Raw genomic sequence first — 13,240 nt, 5'->3', positions numbered from 1 at the left:
GGAGCTGAAGAAGATCCAGAAGGTTCTGAGCCCAGATTACCCAGAATGCTTAGAGAGTCAGAGGGAGGGTGAGGCTGAAGAGCAGAGGAGCAGCAGAGAGGCATTAGTGAAGATCACAGTTCACTTCCTGAGGAGAATGAAGCAGGAGGAGCTGGCTGAGCGTCTGCAGAGCAGTAAGAGGATTTCTCTAAAGATTTAACCTGCTGGATAAATGACACATTTACTGATGTCTCAGCTCACAGAACAACACATGTTCAAATACTCATTCTTTACAGGGTGGAAATGTCTGTTTACTGATGTTATTTCTTGTCTTCATTCAGAACTTTGTGTACGTAAAGTTAAATCTGCTCTGAAGAAGAAGTTCCAGTGTGTGTTTGAGGGGATTCCTAAAGCAGGAAACCCAACCCTTCTGAATCAGATCTACACAGAGCTCTACATCACAGAGGGGGGGACTGGAGAGGTCAATGATGAACATGAGGTCAGACAGATTGAAGCAGCATCCAGGAAAGCAGGCAGAGCAGAAACATCCATCAGACAAGAAGACATCTTTAAACTCCCACCTGGAAGAGATGAACCAATCAGAGCAGTGATGACAAAGGGAGTGGCTGGCATTGGGAAAACAGTCTTAACACAGAAGTTCACTCTGGACTGGGCTGAAGGCAAAGCCAACCAGGACATCCACTTCATGTTTCCATTCACTTTCAGAGAGCTGAATGTGCTGAAAGAGAAAAAGTTCAGCTTGGTGGAACTTGTTCATCACTTCTTTACTGAAATCAAAGCAGCAGGAATCTGCAGCTTTGAACAGTTCCAGGTTGTGTTCATCTTTGACGGTCTGGATGAGTGTCGACTTCCTCTGGACTTCCACAGCAAGGAGCCCCTGACTGATGCTACAGAGTCCACCTCAGTGGATGTGCTGCTGACAAACCTCATCAGGGGGAACCTGCTTCCCTCTGCTCGCCTCTGGATAACCACACGGCCTGCAGCAGCCAGTCAGATCCCTCCTGGCTGTGTTGGCATGGTGACAGAGGTCAGAGGGTTCACTGACCCACAGAAGGAGGAGTACTTCAGGAAGAGATTCAGAGATTCAGAGCAGGCCAGCAGCATCATCTCCCACATCCAGACATCACAAAGCCTCCGCATCATGTGCCACATCCCAGTCTTCTGCTGGATCACTGCTACAGTTCTGGAGGATGTGTTGGAAACCAGAGAGGGAGGAGAGCTGCCCAAGACCCTGACTGAGATGTACATCCACTTCCTGGTGGTCCAGGCCAAAGTGAAGAAGGTCAAGTATGATGGAGGAGCTGAGACAGATCCACACTGGAGTCCAGAGAGCAGGAAGATGATTGAGTCTCTGGGAAAACTGGCTTTTGAGCAGCTGCAGAAAGGAAACCTGATCTTCTATGAATCAGACCTGACAGAGTGTGGCATCGATATCTCAGCAGCCTCAGTGTACTCAGGAGTGTTCACACAGATCTTTAAAGAGGAGAGAGGGCTGTACCAGGAGAAGGTGTTCTGCTTCATCCATCTGAGTGTTCAGGAGTTTCTGGCTGCTCTTCATGTCCATCTGACCTTCATCAGCTCTGGAGTTAATCTGATGGAAGAACAACCATCATCATCATCATCATCATTATCCCAGATACCTAAAGATTCAAAAAAGAGTCTTGAGAGAAGTTACAGTCAAACAGAAATAAGTGCACAAGCTCCTATCGCAAAGGCACAAATATCTTTTCCTTTAAAGTCTTTGAGAAAAATGTTCGGTTTTCGCTCTGGTGTCAATCAGCAGAATGAACAACAAACATCCTCCCAGACATCTGAAACAACAGAAGATCAATCTGCAGATTCTCTTCGACTCTTCCATCAGAGTTCTGTGAACAAGGCCTTACAGAGTCCAAATGGACACCTGGACCTGTTCCTCCGCTTCCTCCTGGGTCTTTCCCTGCAGACCAATCAGAGTCTCCTACGAGGCCTGCTGACACAGACAGGAAGTAGCTCACAGACAGGAAGTAGCTCACAGACCAATCAGGAAACAGTTGATTACATCAAGAAGAAGATCAGTGAGAATCTGTCTGCAGAGAGAAGCATCAATCTGTTCCACTGTCTGAATGAACTGAATGATCGTTCTCTGGTGGAGGAGATCCAACAGGCCCTGAGTTCAGGAAGTCTCTCCACAGATGAACTGTCTCCTGCTCAGTGGTCAGCTCTGGTCTTCATCTTACTGTCATCAGGAAAACATCTGGATGTGTTTGACCTGAAGAAATACTCTGCTTCAGAGGAGGCTCTTCTGAGGCTGCTGCCAGTGGTCAAAGCCTCCAACAAAGCTGTGTAAGTACAGAGATAAATATGTTTTAAATACTCTGTTTGCTTGTTAAAAGGAGAGAAAATAACAGTTATTTCTCAGATAATTTCAGTTTGTAGATAACACAGATTCACAGCAAACAGTTACATCAGATCAGTTCACATAAAGAGGAAAGAAACACACTGCAAGAATGTGGCAACACTTTATAATATAGAATTAAGATAAATGTCATTATTTATTAATTCAGCCATCTTTAATGTGAATAATTAATAATTACATAACTTAACTCTTTTCCGGTTATTCCTCCTCAGACTGAGTGGCTGTAAGCTCTCAGAGAGAAGCTGTGCAGCTCTGTCCTCAGCTCTCAGCTCCCAGTCCTCCAGTCTGACAGAACTGGACCTGAGTAACAACAACCTGCAGGATTCAGGGGTGAAGCAGCTGTCTGTTGGACTGCAGAGTCCAAACTGTAACCTGGAAGCTCTCAGGTCAGGATTCATTCAGCTGTTCAACTGCTGATCATTTTAATTCTGCTTTACAGTGATGGATGAACAGCTGACCTGTTCAGGATGGTTTTATTATTTATATTTTTATTAAACCTTTATTTAAACAGATAAAAGAACAATTGAGATCAAGACCTCTTTAACAAGGGTGACCTGGCCAAGAAAGGCAGCAGCACACATCATGGTGAACAAGACAGATGGACAACAATTACATCCACAAACATTAAAGATATAAACCTGTTTTTAATCCAATGCCTCAAACACATCATTAAAGCTTTTAGGGCAGCAGTAGCAGTGCTGTGCTGCTTCCTAAAACCTGACTGAAAGGGCTTTAGATTGTTGTTTGACTCTAAAAACTCCTTCAGTTGGTCACAGACCAGTTTTTCAAATACTTTCACCAGAGAGCATCTTTTTGAGATCGGCCTGTAATCATTCACCGTTGAGCTTTCGCCTCCTTTTAGCAGCGGAAGGACAAATGTGGAGTTCCAAACTTTGGGAAGTTTGTTTGTGCTGAGGCTTAGATTAAAGATACAAGCTAAAGGCTCAGCAATTAAGTCAGCAGACAGCTTCAGGAAAAATGGGTCCAAACTATCAGGACCAGCTGATTCTTTGGAGTCCAACTTTTTTAGCGCACTACGGAGCACAGAAACAGACTCAGGTTCAAAATGAAAAGAACAGTCAACAGGGGACAGTTTACAGCAGCAGGCTCATTATTTAAAGAGAGTTTTTAAAGTTACTGTTAAAGGAGTCAAACAAGTGCCCTGCTGTGATGAAACGTTCATTAAAATAGTTTAACAGCACATTTATCAGCCAAGTTCACAGAATCTGTGACCAAAGTTCACCAGAAGCACCAGAAGCAGATCTCACCACATTCCAACATTTCTTGGGATCATTTAGATTTTTGGTGGTTTCAGATGAATAAAATTCAGATTTATTCTTCTTAATTAAGGAGGAACACTTGTTGCAGAGGACGAAAATGATCCAATCAGCCTCTAATTTGGGTTTTCGTGCCTTGGTCCAGGCAGGATCTCTTTCTTTAAGGAGGTTTCCAGTTTCAGTGGAAAATCAGGGATTATTTCACTCTTTTATCCTAAATGTATGCAAGGGAGCATGTTTATTGATAAGCTTCAAGAGTTCATCATGAAGGAATTTCCAGGCCAACTCAACATCATCAAGGAGGGAGATTTGTTTCCACTCAAAATTAGTTATTTCTCAGATAATTTCAGTTTGTAGATAACACAGATTCACAGCAAACAGTTACATCAGATCAGTTCACATAAAGAGGAAAGAAACATGCTGCAAGAATGTGGCAACACTTTATAATGTAGAATTAGGATAAATGTCATCATTATTTATTAATCCAACCATCTTTAATGTGAATAATTAATAATTACATAACTTAACTCTTTTCCTGTTATTCCTCCTCAGACTGAGTGGCTGTAACCTCTCAGAGAGAAGCTGTGCAGCTCTGTCCTCAGCTCTCAGCTCCCAGTCCTCCAGTCTGACAGAACTGAACCTGAGTAACAACAACCTGCAGGATTCAGGGGTGAAGCAGCTGTCTGTTGGACTGCAGAGTCCAAACTGTAACCTGGAAGCTCTCAGGTCAGGATTCATTCAGCTGTTCAACTGCTGATCATTTTAATTCTGCTTTACAGTCATGGATGAACAGCTGACCTGTTCAGGATGGTTTTATTATTTATATTTTTATTAAACCTTTATTTAACCAGATAAAAGAACAATTGAGATCAAGACCTCTTTAACAAGGGTGACCTGGCCAAGAAAGGCAGCAGCACACGTCATGGTGGACAAGACAGATGGACAACAATTACATCCACAAACATTAAAGATATAAACCTGTTTTTAATCCAATGCCTCAAACACATCATTAAAGCTTTTAGGGCAGCAGTAGCAGTGCTGTGCTGCTTCCTAAAACCTGGCCGAAAGGGCTTTAGATTGTTGTTTGATTCTAAAAACTCCTTCAGTTGGTCACAGGCCAGTTTTTCAAATACTTTCACCAGAGAGCATCATTTTGAGATCTGCCTGTAATTATTCACCGTTGAGCTTTCGCCTCCTTTTAGCAGCGGAAGGACAAATGTGGAGTTCCAAACTTTGGGAAGTTTGTTTGTGCTGAGGCTGAGATTAAAGATACAAGCTAAAGGCTCAGCAATTAAGTCAGCAGCCAGCTTCAGGAAAAATGGGTCCAAACTATCAGGACCAGCTGATCCTTTGGAGTCCAACTTTTTTAGCGCACTACGGAGCACAGAAACAGACTCAGGTTCAAAATGAAAAGAACAGTCAACAGGGGACAGTTTACAGCAGCAGGCTCATTATTTAAAGAGAGTTTTTAAAGTTACTGTTAAAGGAGTCAAACAAGTGCCCTGCTGTGATGAAAAGTTCATTAAAATAGTTTAACAGCACATTTATCAGCCAAGTTCACAGAATCTGTGACCAAAGTTCACCAGAAGCACCAGAAGCAGATCTCACCACATTCCAACATTTCTTGGGATCATTTAGATTTTTGGTGGTTTCAGATGAATAAAATTCAGATTTATTCTTCTTAATTAAGGAGGAACACTTGTTGCAGAGGACGAAAATGATCCAATCAGCCTCTAATTTGGGTTTTCGTGCCTTGGTCCAGGCAGGATCTCTTTTTTTAAGGAGGTTTCCAGTTTCAGTGGAAAATCAGGGATTATTTCACTCTTTTATCCTAAATGTATGCAAGGGAGCATGTTTATTGATAAGCTTCAAGAGTTCATCATGAAGGAATTTCCAGGCCAACTCAACATCATCAAGGAGGGAGATTTGTTTCCACTCAAAATTAGTTATTTCTCAGATAATTTCAGTTTGTAGATAACACAGATTCACAGCAAACAGTTACATCAGATCAGTTCACATAAAGAGGAAAGAAACATGCTGCAAGAATGTGGCAACACTTTATAATGTAGAATTAGGATAAATGTCATCATTATTTATTAATCCAACCATCTTTAATGTGAATAATTAATAATTACATAACTTAACTCTTTTCCTGTTATTCCTCCTCAGACTGAGTGGCTGTAACCTCTCAGAGAGAAGCTGTGCAGCTCTGTCCTCAGCTCTCAGCTCCCAGTCCTCCAGTCTGACAGAACTGGACCTGAGTAACAACAACCTGCAGGATTCAGGGGTGAAGCAGCTGTCTGTTGGACTGCAGAGTCCAAACTGTAACCTGGAAGCTCTCAGGTCAGGATTCATTCAGCTGTTCAACTGCTGATCATTTTAATTCTGCTTTACAGTCATGGATGAACAGCTGACCTGTTCAGGATGGTGTCTGCTGTTGGTGTCTTTTCTCTCAGTATCTGCCATTTGTGTTGTTTTCTGCAGCCTGTCAGGCTGTCTGATCACAGAGGAAGGCTGTGCTTCTCTGATCTCAGCTCTGACCTCCAACCCCTCCCATCTGAGAGAGCTGGACCTGAGCTACAACCATCCAGGAGACTCAGGAGTGAAGCAGCTATCAGCTGGACTGGATGATCCACAGTGGAGGCTGGACACTCTCAGGTATGGAGAGGTCTGCTGCAGCATCACACAATGTCTGATGGAGGAGGAAGAGCTGGAAACATGTTCTCTGTCCTTCACTCAGCCCTGTCTTTTTGCTTCATGCTGGTTCTGAGTTTTATATGAACCTACATTGTTAGAAAAATTCTCTGTAAAATTAGGCTCAGAGTCGCTGGATACGATTAATTAACACAAAACATTTATTTCTTGCAAGAAAGAGACAAGTCCGCACAAATCCACACAACCTGTCGGGAAGACCGCTCAGAGTTGTCTCCCGACCAAATGGTGCTCCAGCTATTTATGTTGTTTATGCTTGCTGATCACACAATGTTATGAGAAAAGGCGCTTTTCTCACCATTCATTATTATGGGAAGGAATATTCAATGTTATGGGGAAAGGTGCTTCTCTCCCCATTCCTTGTTATGGGAAGGAACATAAGAGGTGCTTCTCACCAGTTAATATTATGGGAAAGACTAGTACCAGAGTCAAAACTCTTTTGCTTGAATCATAGAAGGTGAACAGATGGAGGGACTCTTCTGTCATAGTATAACTATATAATTTTTCCAACATTCCCTCCTGTTTATGCTATGAAGTATTAAAACTGTACAATTAACATTGAATGTATTTCTATCGTTCGCAGTGCATAGGAGCGAAAAACCCATTTGCTTTATTTACGGGAAAATTCTCCTATGGCCCCATTCTCTCCTTGGCGACCGACCGCTTAGTCACTTTCTCAGTATCAAAGGTCGCACTCCGAACCGTTAATTTCAATGAATGGTGATGGACCTCGGTGTGACCAGCAAACACAAAACGGATACAACCAAAAATACATGGAAATAAGGACAAAAATCAATAAAACTATGACTAAATGATTAATGGACAAAATTAATACAATGGAATAATAAAAATGGAAATATGACACAAACAAAAATTAATGAAATGAAAATAATAAAATAAATGAAAATATGATTATATGCAATTAATAAATAATATGAAATTGATATTAAATGGAAAAATTAATAAAATGAAAAATAATAATAAATGAAAATCAAGAACAGTCAAACAATAATAATAATAATAATACAATGCAGTTTATTCAGTCCACTCTGCAATCGTCTGCTTCTGGCCGAACATCAGTCCGGCTGGGTCTGGAACTGCTAAGCTATCTTGGAAGGAGAGGTTACTAGCACTTCACTTCCCGGAAGAGGTCTTTACCACCTCTTATTCCCTAACTAATCCTCTTTTAGGACACTTCAGGATATAATTCAGCCATACAGTGGTTGGAGGCTGTAAATTGTTAGACGTTACTTGGTGGAATGAACTCTTCAAATCAGCTTTTCATTCAGTTGGGGTGGAGCGCTTAGCTTCACCGTCCACCCTTTTGTACACATGTGGATAAAAATTTGTGATTGTTCCGCCATCATCTTGGCATGATGGGAATTCCAGAAACCTGTTCAGTTACCTGACTTTGAGTCCTGTAGTGGTTCTGCTGCTGATGCAGTTAATTTAACCTGTGGACAAATGTTAGCAGGAAGAAGCAACATATCATCTTTACAATGCTCTACATTCAGGAATTGCCTTTTATTAGGTCCAATTCCCATGTTCATTGGTCTTTCATATGAACGCAAAAATAATCATTAAAGAAATCATTTAGAATTCACTCGGGGTCATTCAAAGTACTTTGAACTTTAAAGGTTATCATCGTCTCCATCGTCCACGTGTAGCTCGTTGTCATCATCTCCCTCTATCTGTTGATACATTATGCAGGTAAGGGTGGTTTCAATCAGTCTTTGGGACAGTCCTCTCAAGCATGTGATACAACATCAAGCACAGGTGGCTACTATGGCTGTTACAACAGACAGAGACCAAACCACTTCTCCATCATGTCAGTGAAGGGGTCGTTGATTTTCTATCAGCTCTGCAGAGAGTGAGGCGAGTCCCTCTTTGTGATTCTGCCATCTGAGGAAGTATTGTTAGGAATAAAGGAGCAGGATAAAGTTCCAAACATTTTAATTGTTCAGCAATGCCTCGTAGATGTAATTTATCCAATAAACATTTTTATTTATTGTTGCCCACCAGAAAAGAAAAGATTCAAAGTCTGTAGTTACTTGATTTCTAGCTTTAAATTCATCTGGGACTCAGAACTCCAATGCTATCCAGGTACACTCTGTTGTCAAATGAACCTCCAGACGCAGTTGAACGCTTGAGACATTGCAGCTTCTCACCCAAGGCCTTAAAGTCCCCCACAGGGAACAGATGGAGAGGCATCAGTAGTTGGGCTATTGTGCAGCTGCCAGTTAGGCAGAAGGACGGACCTCAGTTTCATATCCCCACACAGCCACCAGAGGTCTGTTCTCATGGAAGTTTGGTTCCGAAACCAAGATGCTGAGTAGTTACCTGCATCCTGAGTGACATTGATGGATTTTTTACAATAATCTGACATGAGTGTACCCACATTCTTACCTGTACCCCTGTGGATGAAACATATATAATTACCCTTATAAGCCAACGCTGAGGGCAGTACATCTCTTTTCTTAACTGCTGGGAACAACAAAGAGAGAGTTTTACATTGCTCTGTGTTAGGTACAAAAGATTCATTATGCAATTGTAATGCCATTGTAATGCTTCATTTCTAGATTTATATTCTGGCTTTAGCACATTCAATACAATTAGATTGGTTATTTTGTCATGCTGTATACATTCTAACAAAATTCCAACTGATACACTGATGATTCTTCAGAAATCTTGTATTAACATACGTTTCACATATGTACTTTTCAGAATACACATGGGCTTTTTGGTTGTCTTTACATAAAATAATTGAGCATAAGTCAATGTCAGCCACCCCATATATTCCTGCAACATAAAATAGGTTGACAAGTTGTCTGTTGGACCTGAGGGACCTCCTATCTCTGTGGTCAGTCTGGGTCTGAGGGTGATTCATTGTAGTGCATTATCTTTTAGTTTTTTATTAATCTGTGCTTAATCCCATAGAATTAGCAATACGATAATAAGAATAATGATTAACAATACACAGCTGGTTCCTTTTAACCTACAAAATCCTGGTAATCTGAATGGATGCCACGGCTGCTGTCTGTCTATCCCTGTCTTATTTTAGCCACACCCTATGTTCTCATTTTAGCCGTCGTTTTCTTCACTGAGGTTGAGACGAACCCCCTCCTGTTGAGAGAATTCCCCTTTGTAGTCAGACTTATGCCTCAGAGAACGGTGGTGGGTAACTAATCTTTCCCTACTTCTGCAGGTCGTGGCCTTACTGGTTTATAGTGTGATGAGGATCCAGGATATATTAGTTTAGCTGCTGTGGGTGCTGTAAGCAGTACCTGCTATGAACCTTCCCACCTTGGGCTGGAGCAGTTATCTTTCTTTATCACTTTGATGAGGATCCAGTCTCCAGGTTTTAGAGATTCCTCCACAGGGTCACCTGGAACAGACACTAGACAGAATAGATCTCTCTACTTGTTAACATTTTAACCATGTATCCTGCTAAGGTTTCTTCTCTTTCTTCATCATGTCTGGTGAATAGTTCTGTGGTAGTAAAAATGGTCATACATTTTACATCCTCTCAAATAGAGTTAATTCTGTGCTAGTTAGAGTAATATGTATGTTTAGGACTACTAGTGGTAAACAGTAACCCAATTCTTCCCAGTTTCTTCAGTCTTGCACAGTGGTTTCTGAGATCCTTTTTTGTTTTAAAGTTCTTCGCCATTTGTTTACAAAGTGCGTCCCTGTTATCACTGTAGATTTTTTCAGGAATTCCAAATCTAGGTACTATTTAATTCACCAGTGTTGAGGGTACATCTGCCTGTGCATCTGGAAATACTTCACTTCATTTGGTAAAACATCCCTAATCACCAGGGAGACACCTTTATTTAATTCAATGAAATCCATACAAACGTGTTGAAAAAGGTCCTCCGGCCTCGGGAACTGTCCTCGTCCCGGTCCTAGGCCATATGTATGGATCATATTTTGCACATATTTGACATGTTAGACAAAAATTCTTTATTATCATATTATGATATTATGATTTTTAATTAAAACCATACACTGCAAAAACCTTGTTCATTGTTGCTACCAGCCCTCCTGTAGAGACATGCCGTGCTCCATGGCTCGATACTGAAGCATATTTAAACAAACTCTTTGGCAGTATAAGTTCTACATTTCATAGTAAATGGCACCTTTATTCTTCCATATCTGTCCTTGTAAGTGTACATTTGGTTTTGCATGTGTGGTCCAATTTAATGGACTAGTATATGCATCCAGTTTCCCAGAATACTCTATTCCTGGCTCCACCTTCTCCCAATCTGAGGCTTCTTCACATGCAGTCCCAAACACACCTAAACGCCTCCAGTGGTCATCTGTGGGTTTGGAGAGTGACACATGAGGCGCATTCCATGATCTTAAAAACTTTCTCATGCTGTGGGAGAGTGAGCAGCTGACTGCACAACAACCCTCTTTATTCCAGTATAAGTGTTCTAACTTTAACATGTTTTAACTTTCTCATTTGTTTAAAAAATAAAATATGTCCTCCCCTTGAGTATATTTGTAATACACAGTACAGTGTACTTCATGTGGTGACCTGAGGGTGAGCTTTCCTGAGGCGTGTTCTTTTGCCTTCTGAAGGAGAGGAAGCGTGATAGAGCTGGGGCCTGTAGACACAAGATCCAAACTATACCAGTATGAAGGTGGTCTCGCGTCATGCTGAATCATTGTTTGAGCGGACTTCATTCAAACTACAGTTAACCCTTTTTCTTCTGGAACTATTCTTAGCTGGAATAAATGGAGTAAATCCCTTCCCAGTAAATTACAGGGACACAGAGTGGACAAGACAACCTGACAATCAGCACTTACCCCACTCCGTGTATCAGTTACTGTCAAGAGTTTTGATAAACGCTCAGGATGGCTCTTACCATTTGCTGATTTGACCCAAATAATTTCTTTGGATTCCTCAACTCCCGGTATGTCATCAGGATGGATTACAGTTCGTGTTGCACCTGTGTCGCATAGAAAAGTTACCTCCGTCCCGGAAACATTCAATGTAATCTCAGGTTTGATGTCATACTATAAGATAAGTTCAATTCCCTCTAAGTTTAACACTTTTTCTGGCTTTTCTGCTTCTATCCTGGTTACAGCTCCTGTTTTTTTTTTCTTATCTAGTCATAACTGACTCCCAAACTCTTCCTCTATCTTACTCTTGCTCCTGCAGTCCCTCGCCCAATGCCCCCTCCTTCCACACAGCCTCCTGCTCTGTCTCTCCTTCTCTGTCACTGCTCCTGTTGTGATCTGTGTTTTTGCTTTCCCTCATCACCTAAATAGTTGCTTCTCTCCCTTCCAACAAAAAGTTTAGTCCTTTCTTCCTTTTCTTTTTGTTGTCAGAGTGCTCCTCTGCATGTCCTCTTTATTCCATTGCTGTGCAAACACATTAAGATGACTGTTTATTGTCATGTTACAAGTCACACAAAATTACTCTCTGCATTTGACCCATCTAGTTTGGCACCTGTTGAACACACATGCACACACCTTTCTGTTTAATTTAATTAATATTTATCTGCAGGCTTAGAAACTGCTTATAGTATTAATATATTACTCCATATATTACGCTGATTTATTGCAGCTGTCTTTAAATTTCTCTTTAAGAAAACTATTGTTTGATATTTGACTCACATAGCATATTTCATTGCTGTGTTGGTTTTTTTAAAAATATATTTTATATATAAAATATATAAATATATTTATATATCTATATATATATACTAATACTCACTTTAACCCATTCTGTGAGATAAATGCTTTAATCTCTGATGAATATGATGTCAGTTCATAAGTTTTAGGGAAGTTAGTCAATCAGAAGTAATGAAGCATTACTTAACTTAACATCAATATGTTAAATTCTCTATTTCCGGCTCATGTTTCTGATACACTTATAATTTTGTCTAAGAAAAGCTAATCTCAAATTTAGAAAATGTTTCAGTTTGGCTTGAAAACCATCTGCACCTGAAAGGTTTGACTGTCTGGTCTCAGACCTGCTTCAGGTGGAAAGTATTTCATTTTTAATGCCTTGAAATTTGTCAACTTCATTACCCTTATATGTAGAAATGAGTTCTAAATGCAACCTGGAGGGTTTGTTAATCTGTTTACTGTAGCAAGCAAGACATGAGAGTTGTTACTGCAGTTTTTTTTATGATTTCAGAAAATAACTCTCTCTTCATCTATGCAAAGTCACACACTGAGTTAGACCAAACATTTCAAAGACAGCAGTGAGTTCTTTAGCTTGCTTATTATGGGCTACATCTATGTGCACCTTCAAGTCCCCTGTTATGATTAAACAGTCAACAGCAGTGCACACAATTTAAAGAAATTCCAGTAAAATCATCAATAAAATCATTCTGCGGTGAGACAAAGTATTTAAGATAATTTTATCTCCCTTTTTAAATGACACATGCTCGAATTAAAGACAAAAATAAATGTTTTATCTTGTGAGTGGGTATATTGGCCCTGAATATGGCACAAAGACCCTCTCCACTCTCGGTCTTGTTGTTTCATCTCTCAGTTAAACACATAAAATCAAGACTGTGAGAGGAAAGTATCAAAAGCATTGTTAGACAGGAAAAAGTCAGAAAGCTGTTGGTATACAACTTTTTCTAGGACTTTGCCTAAGAATGGCAGGTTTGATATGGAAATGATAAAAATCACAGGTTGTAAAACATCTTTTGCTCAGATAGTTTTTCCTGTGAAAGGAGTAATGATTTGAAATGATCTGTTTGTTTGTCTGAGATCTTCTGAACTTTAACTATTTAAGAGAGCTGCTAAATCTTAATACACAAACTTGTACAAATGTCTAGCTCTAATCCTTGTTGTTCTTTTTTTTTTTTTTTTTTGTGTTTTTTTAAACTAG

The 13,240-nt window shown here is 40.3% G+C and overlaps 2 protein-coding genes across 5 annotated transcripts in view; both read left to right on the top strand.

Moving 5' to 3' along the window:
- LOC140272626 (uncharacterized) overlaps positions 1-13,240 on the top strand; it is a 48,182-nt gene that overhangs the window by 20,452 nt on the left and 14,490 nt on the right. The window lies entirely within an intron of this gene.
- On the top strand, positions 1,629-4,952 carry LOC140273091 (NLR family CARD domain-containing protein 3-like). Its single transcript, XM_072368615.1, has 4 exons — positions 1,629-2,322; positions 2,608-2,781; positions 4,225-4,357; positions 4,875-4,952. Exons 1-4 carry the CDS (start codon positions 1,751-1,753, stop codon positions 4,950-4,952), a joined length of 957 nt encoding a protein of 318 aa, XP_072224716.1. The 5' UTR covers positions 1,629-1,750.

The sequence above is a fragment of the Leuresthes tenuis genome, unplaced genomic scaffold, assembly GCF_036924035.1.
Source record: "Leuresthes tenuis unplaced genomic scaffold, fLeuTen1.0.hap1 SCAF_17, whole genome shotgun sequence".
Lineage (NCBI taxonomy): Eukaryota > Metazoa > Chordata > Actinopteri > Atheriniformes > Atherinopsidae > Leuresthes > Leuresthes tenuis.
This window is presented reverse-complemented; position numbering and strand designations above follow the sequence as displayed.

What these genes read in the sequence shown, in the direction of transcription:
- LOC140273091 (XM_072368615.1), top strand. Translation starts at nt 1,751, where the DNA reads ATGTTCGGTTTTCGCTCTGGTGTCAATCAGCAGAATGAACAACAAACA. An exon ending in AAAGCCTCCAACAAAGCTGT is followed by an intron (nt 2,323 to 2,607) that starts GTAAGTACAGAG and finishes ATTCCTCCTCAG; the next exon opens with ACTGAGTGGCTGTAAGCTCT. An exon ending in TGTAACCTGGAAGCTCTCAG is followed by an intron (nt 2,782 to 4,224) that starts GTCAGGATTCAT and finishes ATTCCTCCTCAG; the next exon opens with ACTGAGTGGCTGTAACCTCT.